Source organism: Melanerpes formicivorus, unplaced genomic scaffold, assembly GCF_026170545.1.
Source record: "Melanerpes formicivorus ecotype bairdi unplaced genomic scaffold, bMelFor1.0.p_v2 SCAF_34, whole genome shotgun sequence".
Lineage (NCBI taxonomy): Eukaryota > Metazoa > Chordata > Aves > Piciformes > Picidae > Melanerpes > Melanerpes formicivorus.
In genome coordinates, this window is record NW_027142386.1 from 35241 (window position 1) to 56207 (window position 20967).

General features: G+C 58.3%; 1 protein-coding gene across 2 annotated transcripts; it reads left to right on the plus strand.

Moving 5' to 3' along the window:
• Positions 1 to 2955: 2955 nt before the first annotated feature.
• On the plus strand, positions 2956 to 20227 carry LOC137450064 (hippocampus abundant transcript 1 protein-like). 2 transcript variants are annotated; one of them, XM_068156195.1, is made up of 12 exons: positions 2956 to 3235; positions 6412 to 6507; positions 7132 to 7194; positions 9751 to 9878; positions 10273 to 10387; positions 11363 to 11581; positions 12775 to 12888; positions 14262 to 14333; positions 14743 to 14855; positions 15009 to 15106; positions 15819 to 15985; positions 16074 to 20227. In XM_068156195.1, the coding sequence occupies exons 1-12, from the start codon at positions 3152 to 3154 to the stop codon at positions 16281 to 16283; spliced, it is 1479 nt and encodes a 492-aa protein (XP_068012296.1). In that variant the 5' UTR covers positions 2956 to 3151; the 3' UTR covers positions 16284 to 20227. The 2 variants fall into 2 exon arrangements, with proteins under 2 accessions (XP_068012296.1, XP_068012297.1); XM_068156196.1 differs by lacking the exon at positions 12775 to 12888.
• Positions 20228 to 20967: the final 740 nt, after the last annotated feature.

Sequence of the window (20967 nt, forward strand, 5' to 3'; positions counted from 1 at the left end):
TGAAAGATCATCCAATTGCAATTCCCCTGCCACAGGAAGGGACCCCTCCCCACAAGCCCAGGTTGCTCAAGGCCTCATCCAGCCTGACCTTGAACACCTCCAGGGAGGAGACATCCACAACCTCCCTGGGTAACCTGTTCCATTGTCTCACCACCCTCATTGTCAGGAACTTCTTCCTCACCTCTAGTCTCAGTCTCCCCTCTTCCAGCTCAAAGCCATTCCCCCTTGTCCTGTCACTACAAGCCTTTGCAAAAAGTCCCTCCCCAGCTTTCTTGTAGCCCCTTCAGCCACTGGAAGGCCACTATAAGTGGGGCAAGGAGTCACAGGGCTGGGGACCCCACAGCTGAAACTCACTCACTGCAGGTGCTCCATTGAGCTGCTCTCACCCTTCCCCAGCCCACTCTGGTCCTGCATCCCCTCCATGGCCAAAACCATCATAAAGCTTGGACTCCATCCCCACGATGCCAGCACCATAAGCTCTGCAGAGCAGACTCCCTCAGCTCCAGCATCCCCTGGAGCCTCCTGGACTGGGTGAAAGCCTCCCCCGCCCCTGCCACTGCCCAGCCTGTGAAGGCAAAGCTGCTGCTCTCCCCCAACCGGCACAAACAAAACCGGAGCCTCCCTGGAGGCCAGCCGTGCCCCGGGCAACGCGAGGCTGCCTTTGTCTTGCCTCCTCCTGCTGTCTCCTGCTGGCTGGCAGGTGATGGGGTGAAAGTCAGTAATTGCTCTAAGTGCGATCAATAAATCAAGGTAATAGAATTACATTTGCTGTTGCCATATTAGGAACTGCCTCTCTGCTCTCTTCTCTCTCTCTCTCCACCCTCCTCGGGTTTGTTTTCAAACTGCTGCAGAGCACTGGAGCGATTTGGGTTCCTCCAGGCTCTCAAGGCAGCCCCAGTGGGTCCCTGTAGGGACTGGGGTCCCTGGCTGGCGTGGGTGATTCTGGGTACACGTTCCCAGAGCCTGGAGGGTCACCTTGAGGGAAGGCACCGGGTCCCCATGGAGATCACAGATGTTTTACCCCACAGGCACCCCGTGGCATAGTGATGGGACCGGGCACCCTGTGGTCTGAGGCTAGGGTCAAATCTGGCCACAGAGCAGCAGCCCCCACTGGCCCCATGCCCGCAGCAGCAGCATGTCTGCTGAAGCCCTGAGGAGATGGAACCGATCTCCTCTCCTCTCTGAGTCCCCGGTGGCCAGGAGATTATTTTCATCTCATTTGCAGCTGGTCTCAGGCTCTGGGGAGAAGCTTTGCAAGGGCTTTCCCCTGGCTGCTTTCCATCCTTACTTAAAGGAAAGCCTCCCTGAACCACAGCCTTGGGTGCTCTGTGGGCAGGGGTAGCCCCGCAGCATCTGATCACCCTGCAGCATCCTGCCCCAACGCGAGAACCCTCCAGGTTCTCCTGGGCACCACCGCATGTGCTCGGCGGCCACAGCCACACAGACCAGGCGACGCTGCGGGGCGGGGAAAAACTGGAGAGAGGAGGGGTGAGCAGAGCTGGCTCCAGCCCTGACACTTCCCAGCGGCACCCAATTTGCATCGCTTCTCTAAACTGTGCCTAATTAATCTCCTTACACCTCTGGCACAGCATTAGGGGAATTGACATCAAGTGCTCTCCAATCCGTGAAGGATTAATTAGCAGAACAAGAGTGTGCAGCCGAGCACCGAGCTACTCGCCAGCGGCGCCGAGCCTGACATCAGCAACTCCACTACAGGCTGTGCCCAGCCCCTCGCCCCTCACCATGCCCCCCTCGGTGCCAGGCTTGGGGACAGGGCTGGGAGCACCTCAGGAAGGCATTCAGCTGTAGTGACAGTGCCCAGCTGGCCAAGCTGCTGGCGCTCAGAGGCCAGAACCACTGGTCTGGCACTGAGCAGGGCTGGGGAAGTGCTGGGACAACCCTTCGACAGCCTCCTGCGCCACCAGCTGCTGGGGCTGCAGTCACCAACCTCCACGGCCCTGCCCAGCTCCTGCTCCAGCCAGGAGGTGCCTGTGGGCACAGGGGCCGGGAGAGCCAGTGGCAGAGCAGCCCCCCCATCCACCAGAGCACCGATGGCAACGGCAAGGATGAGCCCTACGGGAAGCAGGAAGCGATGCTGGCAGCGGGTGGGAGAGCGCAGGGGGAGCAGGACCTCAACAGCAGCCCAATTCTTCTTCGTTTCTGTGGTGGACATCATGGGAAGGAGACAGAAGGAAACTCTGGGCAGGGAAGCATAGACTTGTTTTGGTTGGAAAAGAACTCCGAGATCATTGAGTCTAACTGGCAACCTAAGACCACCACGGCCACTAAATCGTGTCCCCAAGTGCCACGTCCACGTGTTTCCTCCGCGGGCAGCCTGTGCCAATCCCCGACCACTCTTGCAGCAAAGAAAATTTTCCTCATCTCCAACCTAACCCTCCCCTGGCACAATTTCAGGCCGGTTCCTCTGTTTCTATCACCTGATCCTAGGGAGAAGAGACCAAACCCCAGCTCACTGCAGCCTCCTTTCAGGGAGTTGCAGAGAGCAATGAGGTCTCCCCTCAGCCTCCTCCTCCCCAGACTAATCAGCCCCAGGGATGTTCGCTGCCGTTATTGCCTACTGATAGGTTAGAAGAGGCGGAGGAGAAGCAGGAGCCCGATGGGAAGCTCCGGTACCCGCCCCCCGGGACCCCGTCCGACCCCCGGCGCAGCCCCTCCCACCACATCCCATCGTGCCTTGCGCCGCCCTCGGCAGGTGTCGTGACGTCACGACACCGCCCTCCCAGCCCAGCGGAAGAGGCCGCTCGGTACCGCCCACTCCTCCCCAATACCAACCAATCAACGACGGGACTAGCAAACACGGAAGAAGCGGAGCAGCCAATGGGATGCGAGAGAGCGGCATGCGCCGCCGAGGAGTGGGCCGCCGGAAGTGTCTGTCAGTGCCGTCGTCCGAGTGACGGAGGCGGGCCACGGGGTGGGCCCTGCGGGCGGCCCGCCCTCTGCCGCCGCCGCCGCCACCACCGGGCCGCCGCCCTCGCCCCGCGGCGCCGCCCCCGCGCCCGGCAGCCCCGGGCCCGGCGCTCTCCCGCCCGGTGCGGGTCCGGGCCCGGGCTCGGCGCGGCGCGGCTCGGCCCGCCGCAGGGAGGATGGGGCAGCCGCGGAGTCCGGCGAGCGGCAGCGGCCCGGCGGCGCAATGACCGGCGAGAAGAAGAAGAAGAAGCGGCTCAACCGCAGCGTCCTGCTGGCCAAGAAGATCGTCATCCGGGACGGGGCCGGCGTGAGCGCGGGGCCGGGGGCTAGTGGGTGGCAGGCGGGAGCGTGGGGGCCGGAGAACCCGGAGGGTAATGGGAGTTCGGGCCGGGCTCTGCGCTGCCGGGCTGAGGCCCTCCGGGTGGGTAGGAGACCGGGGCTGGGGCTGGGGGTGCAGCGCAGGGACCTTAGAGTGGGGTCTCCAGGGCTGTGGCCGTCCGGGCCGTGCCCGGGGCTCCGCTGCTCTGGGGCTCATCAAAGCGTGGAAGAGGCCCAATTGCACGGGAATGGGAGCAGTCTGCACCCTGCCCCTGGGGAGAGCTGGAACTAGGTGATCTTTAGGGTCCTTTTAGCCCAAACCGATCTGTAGTTCCATAAGGAGCATGGCCCTGCTACCGTTGGGGGTGTCAGGCCATTGCCCTCCCACCAGGCTGCTTGGCCTGCTCCCCTCTTCCACTGCTCGTGAGATCCCAGCACAAACATTTAATAGTTGCTTTAGGAAGGACAGACAACCTTCGAATCTGTGTCAGATGTCGACTCCATTGAGAGGAGTTGGCTTGTGGGGGAAGGACAGGGCTGTGGAGGCTTCTCAGGGTAGGTGACAGCCTCACTCCTCTGTGGCAGTCCTGAGTGGGCTTTGAGGTTGGCTGCAGGCTCTTCTCCCCAGGGGTGCTGGAGCCCTGGATCAGGCTGCCTAGAGAGCTTGTGGAGTCTCCCTCTCTGGAGACTTTCAAGACCCATCAGGATGTGTTCCTGGGTGACGTGTCCTAGGTGAGCCTGCTTTGGCAGGGGGGGTTGGACTCAACCATCTGTGGAGGTCCCTGCCAACCCCTACCCCTCTGTGATTCTGTGACAGTAAGCTGTGGCAGGTTGGATCTGGACCTGCTTCCCAAAGAGAGGCTGGCCCTTGGCTTTGTTGCAGGTGTGATGGAGATGTTTAACTGTTGGGAGAGGTGTGACAGGGGGAAGAGGGCTGCTCCGGGGAGCAAGGTGGAGAATGATGGCCCTGCTCTTAATCATGTCCTTCATACTGCCTTGGGGCTTCTCCCTCTGCTGCAAAGCATCATTTGTATGTGATAAAACTGGCTTCTAATGACCCAAGTGCCCTCAGGCAGGGTGCATCCCCTGCTGATGCTGTTGACTTGGGGTTTTTTTAAGCAGCTGTGGCCTCTCTGCAGGAGAGTTTTGGTGGAGCCTTTGAACCCAAACAGTGTCTCAGCAAAGCAAAGTCCTTGACTGCTGGACTGGTGATCCAGAATGCTCTGTTGTTCTGTCAGAACCTGGGAGGATGTGGCTGGTCACACTTCACATCCCAAGATTGCTGAGTTCCTGCCCCTGAGAAGCTGCCAGCAGCAAAGCTGGAGGCAGGGAGCGTGGTCTGGCCCATGGAATGGTCTGGACCTCGGGAGCAGAGAGGGGAAATGTGAGTCAGCTGTGAGGAAATGAATCCAAAAGTCTCTTCCCCCAAGATGCCTGTGGATGTAAAGCTTCCCCTTACCAAACCCAGCATCCTTTTGGATGTGAGGTTTGTGCAGCTGCTGGAAGCTTTCTGAACTCGTGGCTGCGCCGCGAGCCGCTGGAAGCTGCCGGAGCTGCTGAGGCTGCTGAGGGGTTCAGGTGGTTTTGTTAATAATGCATCAGGGCTCAGCTGCACTTCTTGGTGAGTTCAGAGCCTGTGGTTTGCTGAGATAAGAGCCTGGTTCCCATGGAAGAGCACAGTGCAGTTACTGTGCTGATCCCTGCTGTAACTCAGCTGAATCCTCTGTGGCTTCCTCCCCTTCCTTGTGATTTGTTTCCCACGTGGGGCTCGTGACTTTGCAGGTGTGTCCTGCCTGGCAGGAGGGGACCTGGGCAGCTCCTGCCTGGCAGGAGGGGACCTGGGCAGCTGAGGTCTGCCACTTGCAGGAGGGACAGAACAAAGGCTGTCCTGAAAGCAGCCTGAGTGATCTGGGTGGCAGGAAGGGCTTGAGGGGTGAGGGGGGAGTTGGCAGCTGAGCCAAGGGTTGTGCTTTCCACACTGTGCTGGGGAGAGGGAGTTGGGCATGCAGTGTTTTCAACTGGGGAAGTCCTCTGAGATCATCAAGTCCAACCATCACCCTAAGACCACCATCACCATCAAGCCATGCCCCTGAGTGCCATGTCCACACATTTCTTGTGTGGGGACTCCACCACCTCCCTGGGCAGCCTGTGCCAGGCCCTGACCACTCTGGCAGCAAAGAAATTGTTCCTCACCTTCAACCTAACCCTCCCCTGGCACAGCTTCAGGCCAGTTCCTCTCTTTCTGTCACATCACCCTAGGCAGAAGGGGCTGACCCCTATCTCTCCCCAGCCTCCTTTCCACTTGTACTGAGAATTCAGATTGCCTTCCCCAACTCCCAGAGCCTTCTGGTGTCAAAATACCCAGAGGCTGGGGGGGTTTCCTTTCCACAGAGCTGGGGGTTGGAAGGATGATGAATTGGCTCCTGTTTAGGGAAAGCAGAAGGGTGCCAGAGGTGGGGGAGGGAGGCTGGGTGCCAGAAGTGGGGGAGGCAGACTGGGTGCCAGAGGTGGGGGAGGGAGGCTGGGTGCCAGGGGTGGGGGAGGCAGACTGGGTGCCAGAGGTGGAGGAGGGAGGCTGGGTGCCAGGGGTGGGGGAGGCAGACTGGGTGCCAGAGGTGGAGGAGGGAGGCTGGGTGCCAGAGGTGGGGGAGGCAGACTGGGTGCCAGGGGTGGGGAAGCAGAAGGGCCCTAGAGATACAGAGGCATAGGGGCCCCAGAGGTGGGGAGGCAGAAGGGCCCCAGAGGTGCAGAGGCAGAAGGGCCCCAGAGGTGCGGAGGCAGTAGGGCCCCAGAGGTGCAGAGGCAGAAGGGCCCCAGAGGTGGGGAGGCAGAAGGGCCCCAGAGGTGGGGAGGCAGAAGGGCCCCAGAGGTGCAGGGGCAGTAGGGCCCCAGAGGTGCAGGGGCAGAAGGGCCCCAGAGGTGCAGGGGCAGTAGGGCCCCAGAGGTGTGAGTCCCTGGGGAGCAATGGAAGCAATCAGTGCTGTAGGAGAGGCTCCGTTGGTAGAGCCTGGCCGGAGGGATGCTGCGGCCTGAGCTCCCCGGCCCCAGGCCAGCCCCAAGCAATGGCAGAGGCCAGGGTGGGTGTTCCAGCATCCAAGCACATGCCTGCCACCTCTGGCAGGGCAGGCCAGGTGTGGCTGGCCCTCACAGGGCTCTGTTTTGCAGCGCCAGGGGATCGGAGAGCCCAGCGTGTACCACGCCGTGGTGGTGATCTTCCTGGAGTTCTTTGCCTGGGGGCTGCTGACCACACCCATGCTGACGGTGAGTGAACCTCCCTGGGGGGGAAAGCTGACAAGATCTTAAACCTGGGCCTGTGGGGCCTGGGAAGCAGAAACAAAGAGGCAGTGGTTTGTAGGTGGAAAAAGCTGGAGCTGGGCAACTGCTTTCTGAATGATCGTAGCTTGGGTTGGAGCAAAGCCTGAGGTAGAGGCTTGAAAGCTTTTGGAGAAGGTCAAGACAGCAGAAGAGGAAGGTTTGAGCTCAAATCACTCCAATTTGCTGCTTGTCTGCTGTCATTTATTGCATTTCCCTTCCTCCCCCCCTTAGGTATTGAAGAAAAGTCCACTTGGGAGCTTAGTGCAAGAAAGTTGAGCAAAGCCTTGAGCCTTCATCAAGAAAGTTGAGCAAAGCTTTGAGCCTTCATCCAAAGGCTGCACCCTTCACCCTCCACTGATTTAGGGCTGAAAGAGGGTTTATGCTGAGCTGCCACAGTGGTTCTCTGGGGTGTGAAAGCACAGAGACAGTTTCCTGAGACAGTTCCACCAGACCAAGTCACACTTGTGTTAGGAGGGTCCCCAGGAAGCTGTTTGGGGCTCCCCCAGGCAGCAAATGGAAGTTCTGCAGGAGGTTGCTAGCTCTGGCTTTGGTTTTGTTTCCCTTCCCCAGGTGTTGCATCAGACTTTCCCTCAGCACACCTTCTTGATGAATGGCCTGATTCATGGAGTCAAGGTAAGGAGTGTGCCCTCCAGCCCTCAGCACCTGGGTCAGGTCATGGTGTCAGGGAGCTGGGAGGTTGGAAAACACCTTTGGGATGGGATGGAATAGAATAAACCAGGTTGGAAAAGACCTCAGAGATCATCCAGTCCAACCTCTCACCCAGCACCATCTGATCAACTCAACCATGGCACCAAGGGCCTCACCCAGGCTCTTCCTAAACACCTCCAGTGATGGGGACTCCACCACCTCCCTGGGCAGCACATCCCAAAGGCCAATCTCTCTTTCAGGGAAGAATTTCTTCCTCACATCCAGCCCAAACCTCCCCTGGCACAGCTTGAGACTGTGTCCTCTTGTTCTGATGCTGGGTGCCTGGGAGAAGAGCCCAACCCCCACCTGGCTACAGCCTCCCTTCAGGGAGTTGGAGAGAGCAAGAAGGTCTCCCCTGAGCCTCCTCTTCTCCAGGCTAAGCAACCCCAGCTCCCTCAGCCTCTCCTCACAGGGCTGTGCTCCAGACCCCTCCCCAGCTTTGTTGCCCTTCTCTGGACACCTTCCAGCAGCTCAACCTCTTTCCTAACCTGAGGAGCCCAGAACTGGACACAGGACTCAAGGTGTGGCCTGAGCAGTGCTGAGCACAGGGCAGAATGACTTCCCTGCTCCTGCTGGCCACACTGTTCCTGATCCAGACCAGGATGCCCTTGGCTTTCTTGGCCCCCTGGGCACACTGCTGGCTCATGTTCAGCCTACCTCCAGGTCCCTTTCTGCCTGGCTGCTCTCAGCCACTCTCCCCCCAGCCTGTAGCCCTGCCTGGGGTTGTTGTGGCCAATGTGTAGAACTTAGCTGTGTTAAATCCAGTCCAACCACTGGCCTGGAGCTCACAACCCCAGCACTGCTCCTAAGCTGCCACTGCCCCATGTCCCTCAGCACCACATCCCTGCAGCTTTGAAACCCCTCCAGGGATGGTGACTCCACCACCTCCCTGGGCAGCCTGTTCCAGTGCCTCTTGTGAGACCCCCACCTGCAGCACTGTGTCCAGTTCTGGTCCCCCCAGCACAAGAAGGACATTGAACTGCTGGAGTGGGTCCAGAGGAGGCCACAAAGATGATCAGAGGGCTGGAGAACTTCCCCTGTGGGGATGGGGTGAGAGAGCTGTGGCTCCCACAGGCCACAGTGATCATCAGAGAGCTGGAGCACCTCTGCTACCAGGACAGGCTGGGAGGGTTGGGTCTGTTCAGCCTGGAGAAGAAAAGGGGAGACCTTAGAGCAGCTTGGAGTGGCCTACAAGAAAGCTGGGAATGGGCTTTTTACAAGGGCTGGGAGTGCTAGGATGAGAGGGAATGGACTGGAGCTTGAGGAGGGCAGGCTGAGACTGGAGATGAGGAAGAAATCCTTGCCAGTGAGGGTGGGGAGACACTGGAGCAGGCTGCCCAGGGAGGCTGTGGATGTTCCCTCCCTGGAGGTGTTGAAGGCCAGGCTGGCTGAGGCCTTGAGCAGCCTGGGTTGGGTGGGAGGTGTCTTTAAGAGGCTCTTTAAGATCCCTTCCAACCCAAAGCATTCTCTGAACCCTTTCTGGGATGAATTGTTTTTTCCTAGCATCCAAGCTGAGATTTGCTGCTCTCACCCACTGTTGGGACAGCTCAGCCTTCAGGGGCTGCTGGTGGCCAACCTGCTGCCCAGTGAAGGCAGAGCCCAGGCTTGGGGTAGCTCCTGTGGCTGATTCTCCTGGGCAGCGCTGGCAACATGCAGCTCCTCAGCCTGGGCTTGGGGCTGTGACAGCTGTGGTGGTTTCTCAGCTGAAAATGCTCTAGTGGGCATGAGATCAGCTCTCTTATCTGCAGAGTGGGAATCAATGACACCTGAACTGGGAATGGAAGGTAGAAAGGGAGCTGGTGGGAGCGGGCTGGCCCCAGGCAGAGGTGGGAGCGTGCTGGGGACAGTGAGCTTGGACCGGAGCAGTGGCAGCTGGAGGCAGCTGCGGTGTACAGGCAGCAGCCCTGGGTTCTCTCTTGGGAATGTGGCAAAACAAATCCTTCAGCCCTGGGAAGAGGGTCTGGGAAGTGGCCCCAGGGGGTGAGTAGGGCTCTCCTGTGTCTGCTGCAGGAGAGCTCTTCCCATCCAGCCTGGGGGCCGAGCGGCGCCGAGAGGCTCTGGATGGTTTTGTTTGTGCGGAGCAGCCTTGGCTCCTCATCAGGCCTGTCCCAAAGAGAATGCTTTCCCTCAGACTGCAGCAGATGTTGGTGTGATGGAGCCGTGCCAGCATCATCTGAGGTGCTGGCAGGGCAGCTCTAGCTGCATGGGGAGGAGCAGGGCTGCAGGCTGAGCAGCTGAGGGAGCAGGAGGTGACCGGAGGGCTCGGCAGCGCCGGCCGGGCCCGGGCGGGGGTTGTGGTTTTGTTCTCTCCCTGGAAGGCTGTTGAACAAACTGCTCTGTTTTGGCAGTGTTGCCTGTTTGTAGGCAACAGGAAGGGATTGTCTCCTCCTGGATTTGCCTGTGGGTGATGTTGTCAAGAGCTCTTGCTGTCAACAATCAGCATCTACCTCAGGGATTTCTCTCTGCTGTCTCTTTTCCCAGGGTCTGCTTTCTTTTCTAAGTGCCCCGCTGATTGGTGCTCTCTCTGATGTCTGGGGCAGGAAATCCTTCCTCCTCCTCACTGTCTTCTTCACCTGTGCACCAATTCCCCTTATGAAGATCAGTCCTTGGTGAGTGTGCACTTCTTGCAGCCCAGAGGCTGGGCAGTGTGGGCTTTGAGGGTGTTGTGTTCGAAGACGGGAAGGAGTCGTCTGTCCAGCGCTCAGTCCAGGGACAAACTGACACCCAGCTTGTGCTGGAGGGCTCAGGGTTGGGAAGAGCCTCACTCCTCTCCTGACAGATGTGGTGTCACTCTTAGGCCATGTTGGTGTTTTCCTTTCTGGGTGGGGGAGAGAAGGGACAGAGCTCCATGGGCCCCAGGACTGCAGCTCGGTGCTCCCCAAGCGCTGTCTGCTGCGGTGGGGTTGGATGAACTGAAGGAAGGACAAGGGAAAGAGGTTCCAGTTCAGCAGCTGTGGGCTGCCACTTGGTTGCTCTCTCACCCTTCTGCAATGCCTCTTTCAGGTGGTACTTTGCTGTCATTTCCATGTCTGGAGTCTTTGCTGTCACCTTTTCTGTGATCTTTGCTTACGTTGCTGATATCACCCAGGAGCATGAACGCAGCACTGCCTATGGCTTGGTAAGGAGCTGAGGAGCTGCCTTCTGCCTGGAAAGGAGCATCTGGGGCTTGGCAGGGGGGAGAGGCATGAAGTTAGGGTGGGAGATTCACTGACAAGCCTGAGGGGGCAGGAGCAGCAAAGAGGTGACTTGCACTTCACTGATGGGACAGCTCCCCTGGTCTGGGTGGGGTGTAGCCCCGAGGGAGAGGGCTGATTTCTCTGCCATCTCACTACCAGCTGTGATGCTCCATAGTCCCTGAAGCAGCCTTGGAAGCAGCCTGGCCTGTGAGCCTGTGTGCCCCAGGGAAGGTGCTGGTGTGCTGTGAGCCTGTGTGCCCCAGGGAAGGTGCAGGGGAAGGTGCTGGTGTGCTGTGAGCCTCTGTGCCCCAGGGAAGGTGCTGGTGTGCTGGTGCTGGTGTGCTGTGAGCCTCTGTGCCCCAGGGAGGGTGCTGGTGCTGGTGTCCTGGTGTGCTGTGAGCCTCTATGCCCCAGGGAAGGTGCAGGAGAAGGTGCTGGTGAGCTGTGAGCCTGTGTGCCCCAGGGAAGGTGCAGGGGAAGGTGCTGGTGAGCTGTGAGCCTCTGTGCTCCAGGAAAGGTGCTGGTGAGCTGTGAGCCTGTGTGCCCCAGGGAAGGTGCAGGGGAAGGTGCTGGTGTGCTGTGAGCTTCTGTGCCCCAGGGAAGGTGCTGGTGCTGGTGTGCTGTGAGCCTCTGTGCCCCAGGGAAGGTGCTGGTGTGCTGGTGCTGGTGTGCTGGTGCTGGGGTGCTGTCAGCAGGCCCTCTCTGGGAGTTGCTGGAAGGATCATGTGTGAAGCTGTAACTGCCTCGCTAGGCCTCGGCCTGGAGCGTACCAGGAGAAGACCATTACCCTTCTGTCCACCTGAGGCCCTGCTCACCTGGGTTCTCTCCATCCAAGGTGACAGAACAAGAGCTCTTGGGTTCCTCCTGAGGAGAAAACAGGCTCTGGAAGGAGCTGTGTTCCTGTTTTGTGCTTCCAGGTGTCGGCCACCTTCGCTGCTAGCCTGGTCACCAGCCCGGCGATTGGAGCTTACCTTTCCGAGGCCTATGGGGACACCTTGGTGGTTGTGCTGGCTTCAGGGGTGGCTTTGCTGGACATTGGCTTCATCCTGCTGGCTGTGCCAGAGTCCCTGCCGGAGGAGATGCGCCCTGTCTCTTGGGGAGCCCCAATCTCCTGGGAGCAAGCAGATCCCTTTGCTGTAAGTCGTCTCGCCGCTGGTTTCCCACACGCTGCTGAACGTTTGCACTGGCTTCAGCTCTGCTGGCCTCACAGAAGCACAGAGTGCTAGGGGCTGGAAAGGACCTCTGAAAGATCCTTGAGTCCAACTCCTCCCCTGCCAGAGCTGGGTCACCCAGAGCAGGTCACCCAGGAAAGCATCCAGGTGGGCTTTGAACGACTGCAGGGAAGGAGGCTCCACAACCTCTCTGGGCTGCCTCTTCTCTCCAAAGGGAAAATCATTCCCCAGGAGGTGAGGAATGGGAGGCTTGGGCTAACCCTACTGGATGTGCACTGTCTGTAGGTCCCCCTTCAGCTATTGCAGTGCAGCTCTAAGGTCTCCCCAGAGCCTTCCCTTCTCCAGGCTGAACAGACCCAGCTCTCCCAGCCTGTCCTGGTAGCAGAGGTGCTGCAGCCCTCTGATGATCATTGTGGCCTTCTCTGGACCCCCTCCAACAGATCCACCTTTTTTAGAGCTCTCCAGCAGATTCTAAGTGATTTCCTGCAACCCCAAACCAGCTCAAAGCATCTCCAGGTGTCTTGAAGCCTGAGCATCTCTTGGTGGCAGTGGTGCAGTTGTTTGGGTATGAGTTCCATGGCTTAGCAGCAGCATCCTGGCAGAAGTCCCTTTGTGCTTCTGCCTTCTTGGAACCTTTGCTGACAACTTTGCACAGCTTCACCTCACCTTGGAGTGTCAGGGAGGTTACTTTGCCTGCCTGAGGGCACCAAAAGAGCATTTCTGGACCCAGCTTTGGCACAGGCTGCCCAGGGAGGTGGTGGAGTCCCCATCCCTGGAGGTGTTCAAGAGACCTGTGACACTTGGGGCCATGGTTTAGTGGCCATGGTGGTGCTGGGTTGCTGGTTGGGCTGGATGCTCTTAAGAGATCTTTCCCAACCCAAACAATTCTGTGGTTCTGGGAAATGTGAGGGACTGAGAGGTGAAGCTTTCTCCTCCTGGGGTGCAAGGTGATGCTGTCCTGAGCTGGGTCTGGGCTGTGGTGGCAGCCTTTGCACCTTTGGTTTCATTGGTTTCGTTCTTAGACAGGAGGTGGTGAGCTGAGCCCTTGGATTTGCTGTCTGTGTGCCTGGAGAATGTTTAATGATCCTAACTCCTTCTATTCTATTCTTTTTCTCCCCCCCCATCCTTTTTGTCCTTCCTCACCCTCATCCCTGCAGTCCCTGAGGAAAGTGGGTCAGGATTCCACGGTGCTGCTGATCTGCATCACTGTCTTTCTCTCCTACCTTCCTGAAGCTGGCCAGTACTCCAGCTTTTTCCTCTACCTGAGACAGGTCAGTCTCCTGAGTCTCATGATCCTTCCTGCTCTGAAGGCAGGAAGGCCCAGCCTGTCACAGGATCACAGCTCACAGGGTGCCAGGGGTTGGAAGGGACCCAAAGAGATCAAGTCCAAGCCCCCTGCCAGAGCAGGACCATGCAATCTAGCTCAGGTCACAGAGGAACACATCCAGACAGAGCCTTGAAAGTCTCCAGAGGAGGAGACTCCACAACCTCTCTGGGCAGCCTGCTCCAGGGCTCTGTGACCCTTACAGTGCAGAAGTTCCTCCTGGTGTTGAGGTGGAACCTCCTGTGCTGCAGCTTCCACCTATTGCTCCTTGTCCTATCCCAGGGAGCAAGTGAGCAGAGCCTGTCCCTGTCCCCTCCCTCCTGACCCCCAGCCCTCAGGTATTGATAAACATTTAAATCCCCTCTCAGTCTTCTCCTCTCCAGCCTGAACAGCCCCAGGTCCCTCAGCCTCTCCTCCCTAGGCAGTGCTGCAGCCCCCAGATCATCCTTGTAGCCCTCCAATTAAACACTCTCTTATTGTCCCCAGGAGAGCATGCCCCTGTGTGTCCCCAGGAAGCAAATCTTGGCCAATAGCTTAGTACATTCCAAATGGCAAAGGCTGGGAGGAGCCTCTGGAGAGAAGAGTCCAACCTCCCCCCTTGCCCAGGCAGGGTCACCTAGAGGAGGTCACACAGGAACACAGCTTTGAATGACTCCAGCAATGGAGGCTCCATCACCTCCCAGGGCAGCCTGCTCCAGGGCTCCCTCACCCTTAAACTAAAGAAGTTCCTCCTCATCTTCAGATGGAACTTCTTGTGGTCAGGTTTGTGCCCCCTGGCCCTGGGCACCACTGAACAAGGCCTGGTCCTGGCACCCACCCCTGAAGTGTTGCTCAGCACTGATGAGCTTCCCCTTCAGTCTTCCTCCTCCCAGACTGCAAGTCCCAATTCTCTCAGTTTAAACCCCCCAGAGGGATGTTCCAGTCCCCTCATCTGATGCTCTGATGCCCTGCAGCTGAAGCTGGAAGGAACAGGGACTTGTTCCAGCTTGCCTAAACCACCTGGGAGCCTGGCACCTGCTGTGTGAGCACTGCCAGGCCCCTTGCTTGGCCTCTTGCTGGTGGGCTGCCTGTCCCCCCCCCCCCCCCCCCCCAGGGGCTTTGAGGTGAGCTCAGTGATTCCAAGTTGGTTCTTCAGCCAGGGGAGGAGAAGATTCCATTTTGTTTCTGTGGCAGCAAGGGAGGTGGTGGTGGGAGGGTTGCTGGATGCTTGGGTATCTGAGAGGGGGATGGCAGTAAGCATTGCTGACACTGTTGGGGTGGCTTTTGATGTGTGGGGTCCAAACCTCCTGCCTGCAGAGTCCCTTCTTGCTGTTTCCCCAGGTGATTGGTTTCTCCTCAGAGACTGTGGCAGCCTTTATTGGTGTGGTTGGCATTCTCTCTATCCTGGCACAGGTGAGCAGCAGCTTCTCTCTTGTCCTTAGAGCTCTGGGTCTGTGAGAGCATCCCAGAATGCCTGATGATGGAAGTGTCAGACCCCCTGTGGCCACACAGATGTCCTTGGGCCTCTGGGCAGCTACCTGCAGCCCCACTGTCTTCCCTTGAGAGCACAGCTGTCGAGTTCCAGGCTGTGGGGAGCTGTGGGGTGGCCTCCTGTGGCTCTGTGACCCTCCCCAGGCTGCTCTGCTTGCTGTGGGTGGGGATGTGCTGGTTTCCAGCAGCAGTTAGGGGGTGCTGAGATGTCTGTCTGTGTTCTGTGGCCAGTCCCAGAGCAGCACAAGGTCCTTGAGGCTCAGGTCCTCACCTTCCAGTGCTGTCATCTTCTCTGTGCCCTCCCTCTGAGGGCTTCCCTTTGCCTTTCCAGACGGTGGTGCTGGGGATTCTGATGCGCTCCATAGGGAATAAAAACACCATCCTGCTGGGCCTGGGCTTCCAGATCCTGCAGCTTGCCTGGTATGGCTTTGGCTCACAGCCTTGGTAAGAGTTTGCCCCCATCTGTCTCCTGCCATGGTCAGGTTTACTCCTCCACAGTGGCCCCACAGCAGGACCCTGTGCCCCAGTGCTGGTCTGTGCCAGCTCTTGGCACTCAGCCTCCAAACTGCTGCTTCTTTCTCTCCCCCCCACCCCCAGGATGATGTGGGCAGCAGGAGCTGTGGCTGCCATGTCCAGCATCACCTTCCCAGCCATCAGTGCCATGGTGTCCAGGAATGCAGATCCTGACCAACAGGGTGAGTGCTCAGGGATTTGCTGCTGCAGTGTTCAGATCCTTGGTGTGGGTGATGGAGGGGTGGGCAGGAGAGCCAGTGCCAGCTCTGGGGAGTTGCTTTATGCCCAGTAGAGTTGGCACTCTCTTGCCTTTCACCACAGCTGCTGACCTGGGAGAGAATCCCTACCCTGTGAACCCAGGTGTGGGGTGTCTGAGGCAGAGGTCTGGGAGAGAATCCCTGCACTGAACCCAGGTGTGGGGAGTCTGAGGCAGAGGGGAGTCTGGGAGAGAATCCCTGCACTGTGATCCCAGGTGTGGGGAGTCTGAGGCAGAGGGGAGCCTGGGAGAGAATCCCTGCACTGTGATCCCAGGTGTGGGGAGTCTGAGGCAGAGGGGAGTCTGCTGCTTCATTCTTTCCTTGCTTCATAGTTTGCCCCTGAGTCCTCAGACTTGGCTGCCTTAGGCTCCAGCCCAGCTGAATGTTGCTGCTTGCTGTTCCCATGCTCATCTCGCTGGCCAGAGCAGCCAGCTCAGCCTGTCAGTGTAGCTGAGTGCCTGAGCCTGCCTTGAGACCTTTGAGCACCCTGGGCTGAGTGGTCTGGTTGATCAGTTAGGGGTTGGGTGATTGGTTGGACTCGAGGACCTTGGAGGCCTCTCCCAAGCTGGCTGACTGTGCAGAGCCCAAGCTCTGCAGGCAGCTGAGGCCCTGTCTTCCCTGCTGGGTGTGTGCCCAGGTGTGGTGCAGGGGATGATCACTGGCATCCGGGGGCTGTGCAACGGCCTGGGCCCAGCGCTCTATGGCTTTGTCTTCTATCTCTTCCACGTGGAGCTGAACGAGATGGCAGAGGTGGAAACCTTGGGTAAGGCCTCCAAACCCAACATGGCCAACCCCACAGATGAGGTAAGAGCTCAGCTTTGGCCCCTGGGTGCTGGGCTGCTCCTGGCCTGCCCTCGAGTGCTAATTGTGCCTCTCTTTTCTCGCCCTACAGAGCAGCATTATCCCAGGGCCTCCATTCCTCTTTGGGGCCTGCTCTGTCCTGCTGTCGCTCCTGGTGGCCTTGTTCATTCCTGAGCACAACCTGACCCTGAGAGCAGGAGGCCACAAGAAGCACAGCAACGGAGCCCAGACCCACAGCCACGGCCCCCAGGCTGCAGGCTCCGAGGGCAAGGAGCCCCTGCTGGAGGACAGCAGTGTGTGAGGGTGGGAGAGAAAGACCTGGCTCCTGTCTCAGCTCCAGAGCAAGGGTGGACTCAGCAAGTGGGAGTTTGGGATGAGAGGGCTGGGGGAGAGGCCTGAGGTGACAGACTGTACCCACTAAGAGCCAGTGAGGAGGGACAGGGGTTCCCTTCAAGCCAAACACACCCAGCTGGTGCAGAGAGGGGCTTGTGCCACCTGCTGCTGGTGGAAAGGGGAGGTGCTGGTCTGCTGCATGGGAAGGGATAGCTGGTGAGAGCAAACCTGCCCTGGTCCCTGACACTGAACTTCCTGGTGTGGCCCTGCCAAACGTTTGCCTCAGCAGTGAGAGCTGCCTGAGCTCTGGTGAGAGCTGCCTGAGCTCTGGTGTGAGCTGCCTGAGCTCTGGTGTGAGCTGCCTGAGCTGGCAGCAGAGTGGAACAAGGCTGCTGCATGCCCCATCCCCTTCTGTCCTTGCTGCTGGCCCCATCACAGCTCAGTGAGCTGGGCCCAGGGAGAGGCTCAGCAGCATGCTGAGCTGGGAGGACACGCCAAGGCAAGGCAAAACCCCACTGTGTGGAGGAGCAGATTGTGTGGGCCACCTGTGAGCAGATCCTCACTGCTCGAGGGGCTGAGGGCCTGGCCAGTGCTGGCCCAAGTAAACTTAGACCAAAAACTAAACCCACCCCCAAGATCTATCTCCTCACTTCATGTTCTGCTGAAGTGAAGCTGCAGCTGAGAGGAGGGAGGAACTGCCAATCACAAGTGCTTGGCTGGTTCAGCACCACCTCCAGCCCTGTTTTGGGGGGGTGAGGGTTGCTTGGTACACTGAGGGAAGGTTCCTCTGCTGCTGCCTCCAGAGGTGTGGTAGGTAGAAAGAGTTTCAGGAATCCTTTCTTCTTCTTCTTGTTTTCCTTCTGGGACCATGAAGGTGGTTGAGGAGATGCAGCTCTCAGAGGGAGAGAGGCACTTTTGAAGTGTGGTTTCCTGAGAGAAAGGTCAAAGCAGCAGCTCCTGAGCACTTTTATGAAGCATGTTGATTTTCCTCCCCCCCCTTCCCCACCACCACTCTCTTGCCATCTGCTATTAAAACCAGATAATGACTGTTTAGGGGTTGGTTTTTTTCCTCCCCCCCCTCAGTCCAAGAGTTCCTGATGCTGATGGTGATTGCAATCAACTTGGATTCAAGGGTTTGGGTTCCTTGTGGTGTCCCTGAGCCTGCTGTGAAGCCTTTTTGTTTTGTTGAGGGAAAACAGAGCTGCAGCCTCTGCTGCAGGGTTCAGCTCTGTTTAGGGAGAGCAGCAGGTACTTGGAGCTGAGAGCTGTGAAAGGAGCCAAGGCAAACACAGAGGGAATGCTTGGCTGTTTATAGATCCATAGAGGTCTGGCAGAGGGCAGGAAACAATTGTTCCCATTTGGGTCAGAGCAGGAATCAGGGCTTTGAGCAGCCCCTGGGGAAGTAAGGAGCAAAAGGGGAATTGAATTGTTGAAAGGAGCTGAGGAGACAGTGGGCAAAAAGAGCCTTAGAATGCCAGAGTGGTTTGGGTTGGAAGGGACCTCAAAGGTCATCTAACTCCAGCCCCCTGCCATGGGCTGGGGCACCTCCTAGCCCTGTGTGGGAGTGGGGTGAGTGCAGCAGCTGGGATCCCTTCTCTGGGGGGTTGGGGCAGGGGAGAAGGGCTGGGAGGGAGAGAGCCCTTTGCCACCCTGGGCCTTTGCAGCTGCTGTGGGGCCTGTGCAGCACTCTCTGCTGGGGTTAGTGGGAAACACCAACCTGGGGAGCTCAGGCCCTGACCCACAGCTGGCATGGGCAGGGCAGAGCATTGTCCACCCTGCCCAGCTTGTCCTGCTCAGCAGTGAGGGACCTGAGCTTCTGGGGTACCCAGGGCCTGGCATTGCCTGTGCTTGCAGCACCAGGGCTGAAGGATGTTGGCTTTGGACAGGTCCAGAGCTGCAGTTCCCTGCAGGTCTCTTACCCACCTGTCAGACACTGACAGCTGGAGGTGCTGCCTGTCAGGGCTGGGCTGCTCATATCCCACCTGCAGCAGCTTTCTGAACCAGTTTGTTGTTGGAGGTGGACCTTGAAGTGGGAAAAGGAAACCTCCCAGTTTGTTTGGCATCCATCCAGTCTTGATAGCCAGCTCCTGTAAGAGCTGCTTGTTGAGAGCAGCTTCCCTGGACACAGAGGGTTTGCTGCAGAGTCTCAGTGTCCTGCCCTGACTCCTCTTTCCCAAGCTCACCAAGGTGATGCTCCAGATTCCCCAGCTGGGATGCTCTGTCCTTGTTGCCTGCAGGGCCAGCTCCTTGCCTGCAGGCAGTGCAGTCCCTTGGAGCTGCAGGCAGCAATCCCAGCTCTGTGCTGCTCACAAAATGCCCTTGTTTGTTTGTTTGATTGATTGATTGATTTTCAGACCAGAGCTTCCCAGAGCACATCTGGGGTTCAGTTACTGACACGATGAAACCCAAGCAGGGTTTGTCCCTCGGACGTGAATGAAGTGAGGGTGAACGGTGGAGTCCTTAACCTCCTTGGCACAGAGGCCACTTGGAGCTTCAGGGGTAGACTTTAGTGGAATGTTACAACAGATGAGCAGAATTTCTATGGTATAAAGTATAGAGAGATCTATTTTTCAAAAGTCCTTTCCTTTTATGGAGTAGTTTCTCGAATCCATTCCTAGTCCTGGCCCTTCTCACCCTCTGCTGCCCGCGGCGGCTCGGCTTCTCCTGACCCTTTGGGCAGCAGCGCCCTGGGGGAGCTTCCCTCTCCCTGGGGAGCTCTCACAGCACCACACCCAAGTTCCCCAGTGCTGCCAGCATCCCTGGCTGGACAGTGGTGCACCAGGCAGGAGCCTTTGGTGGCTTTGTCCACCCCTGAGCTTGGGGCTGGGTGGAGCAGCAGTGGAGGTCTGGCTGCGGTGCCACCGGCAGCGCGAAGGTGACTTGGCCATCGGTCCCTCCCGGTGGGCTCAGGGCCTCCTCACACTGCTGGCCCTTTGTCCTGGTGCTGGGGCAGGCAGGGATCTCCTCCCACAGCCCTGGAGTTCCCCTCCTCTGGTTCAGAGGGGCCTCAGCCCCAGGTAACCCCCTCCCCATCGACGCAGGGATGTGACCCATCCACCGTTCTGCCTTTAAGCGACAGAGGAGGGCCCGGGGCGGGGGTGAGGGGAGCTGGAATCGCCAGACCTGAATGAAGAATGTCTCATTCTGAAGGGCTTGGTGATTCTGCAGCGTCCCAGGTGGAGGCTGGGAGATGTGGACAGAGCACTCAGCTGGGTTTTTTTTTTCTGGGGGGGGGAAGGGGTTTGTTGCCAATTTTTGTTGGGTTTGGTTCCTTTCTATGAAAACTCAGCGTTTTTTTAAGAGCCTTTTCTTACCGACCTTAAACTCCCTTTGATCTCTGCTGGGCAGTGCCTGAGCCTGGCTCTCCCACCACCATTTCTCTGCATTCAGCTTGCTGTGACAGCAGTGCCTGTAACACACAGGGCAAAAAAAAACACCCCACTCTCCCACCCACCAAGGCTGAATTTGCCTCTTCCTCCCCCCCTCCACCTCCTCCTGCAGTGCCACTGCCACCAGCAGCAGTTCAAGCGAGTTTAAGCTGCCCCCCAGTCCCACCCCAGCCCTTTCTCTTCTTTTGCAACAGGATTCACTTTTTCCTTCACTGCTTTTGGGTTCTTTTTTCAGTCCCTCCTCTGCACTTGGAGTGGCTGCTGGCCACCCTTTGGTCCCCTTGGAGTGGGCTGGGGGCGAGCCCCAAGGTCACTGCGGAGCAGCCCAACCTCCCATCGCTGGTTTACTGTCGTCTGCATTCCTGTAGCTCTCTCTCTTTCTCTCTCTTTCTCTCTCCCCCTCTTGGTTTTAAGCTGATGATTGATGAGATGTATTTATTTCAGTTCAGGTTGTGTTCAGAACTGGCTAATCTCTCCCTCTGATGGATTATTTATTAAACTGCTGCTTTCCTGTTGTGTTGAAGTTCTCTGGCCTTGTCCTTCTCCCCTCCTTCCCTTCCACACCTACCTCCCCCCCGCCTCCAAGCTCCTGCCCAGCACCCCTCAGTCCCTGGGGGTTGTGCTGAAGAGGGTGGTGGGAAGAGGCCACACATCAGAGCAGGCCTTGTGGATCAGCCTCTCTCTCAAATGGGCACAAGTTCATGGGATCAAGGCAGCAGCTTGGAAGGGGATGCTCCAAAGTCATCCTGTCCAACATCCCCTGGGGTGAGCAGGGACATCCCCAACTCACTCAGGTTGCCCTGGGTCCCATCACAGCTGACCTTGCATGTCTCCAGGGATGGAGCCTCCACCACCTCCCTGGGCAACCTGTCCCAGTGTCTCCTCACCCTCACTGTGCAGAACTTCCTCCTGGTGTCCAACCCAAATCTGCCCTGCTCCAGTTTCAAACCATTGTCACTCATCCTATCCCCACAGGCCCTTCTGAGCAGCCCCTCCCCAGCCTGCCTGCAGGTCCCCTCCAGATACTGAGATGCAGCTTTGAGGTCCTCCCAGAGCCTTCTCCTAGCTGCACTCTCCCAGCCTGTCCTCACAGCAGTGGTGCTCCAGGGCTCTGAGCATCTTTGTGGCTCTTCTCTGGACCCTCTCCAGCCTGAACCTCCCCTGGCACAGCTCGAGACTGTGTCCTCTTGTTCTGGTGCTGGCTGCCTGGGAGAAGAGACCAACCCCCACCTGGCTCCAACCTCCCTTCAGGGAGTTGGAGAG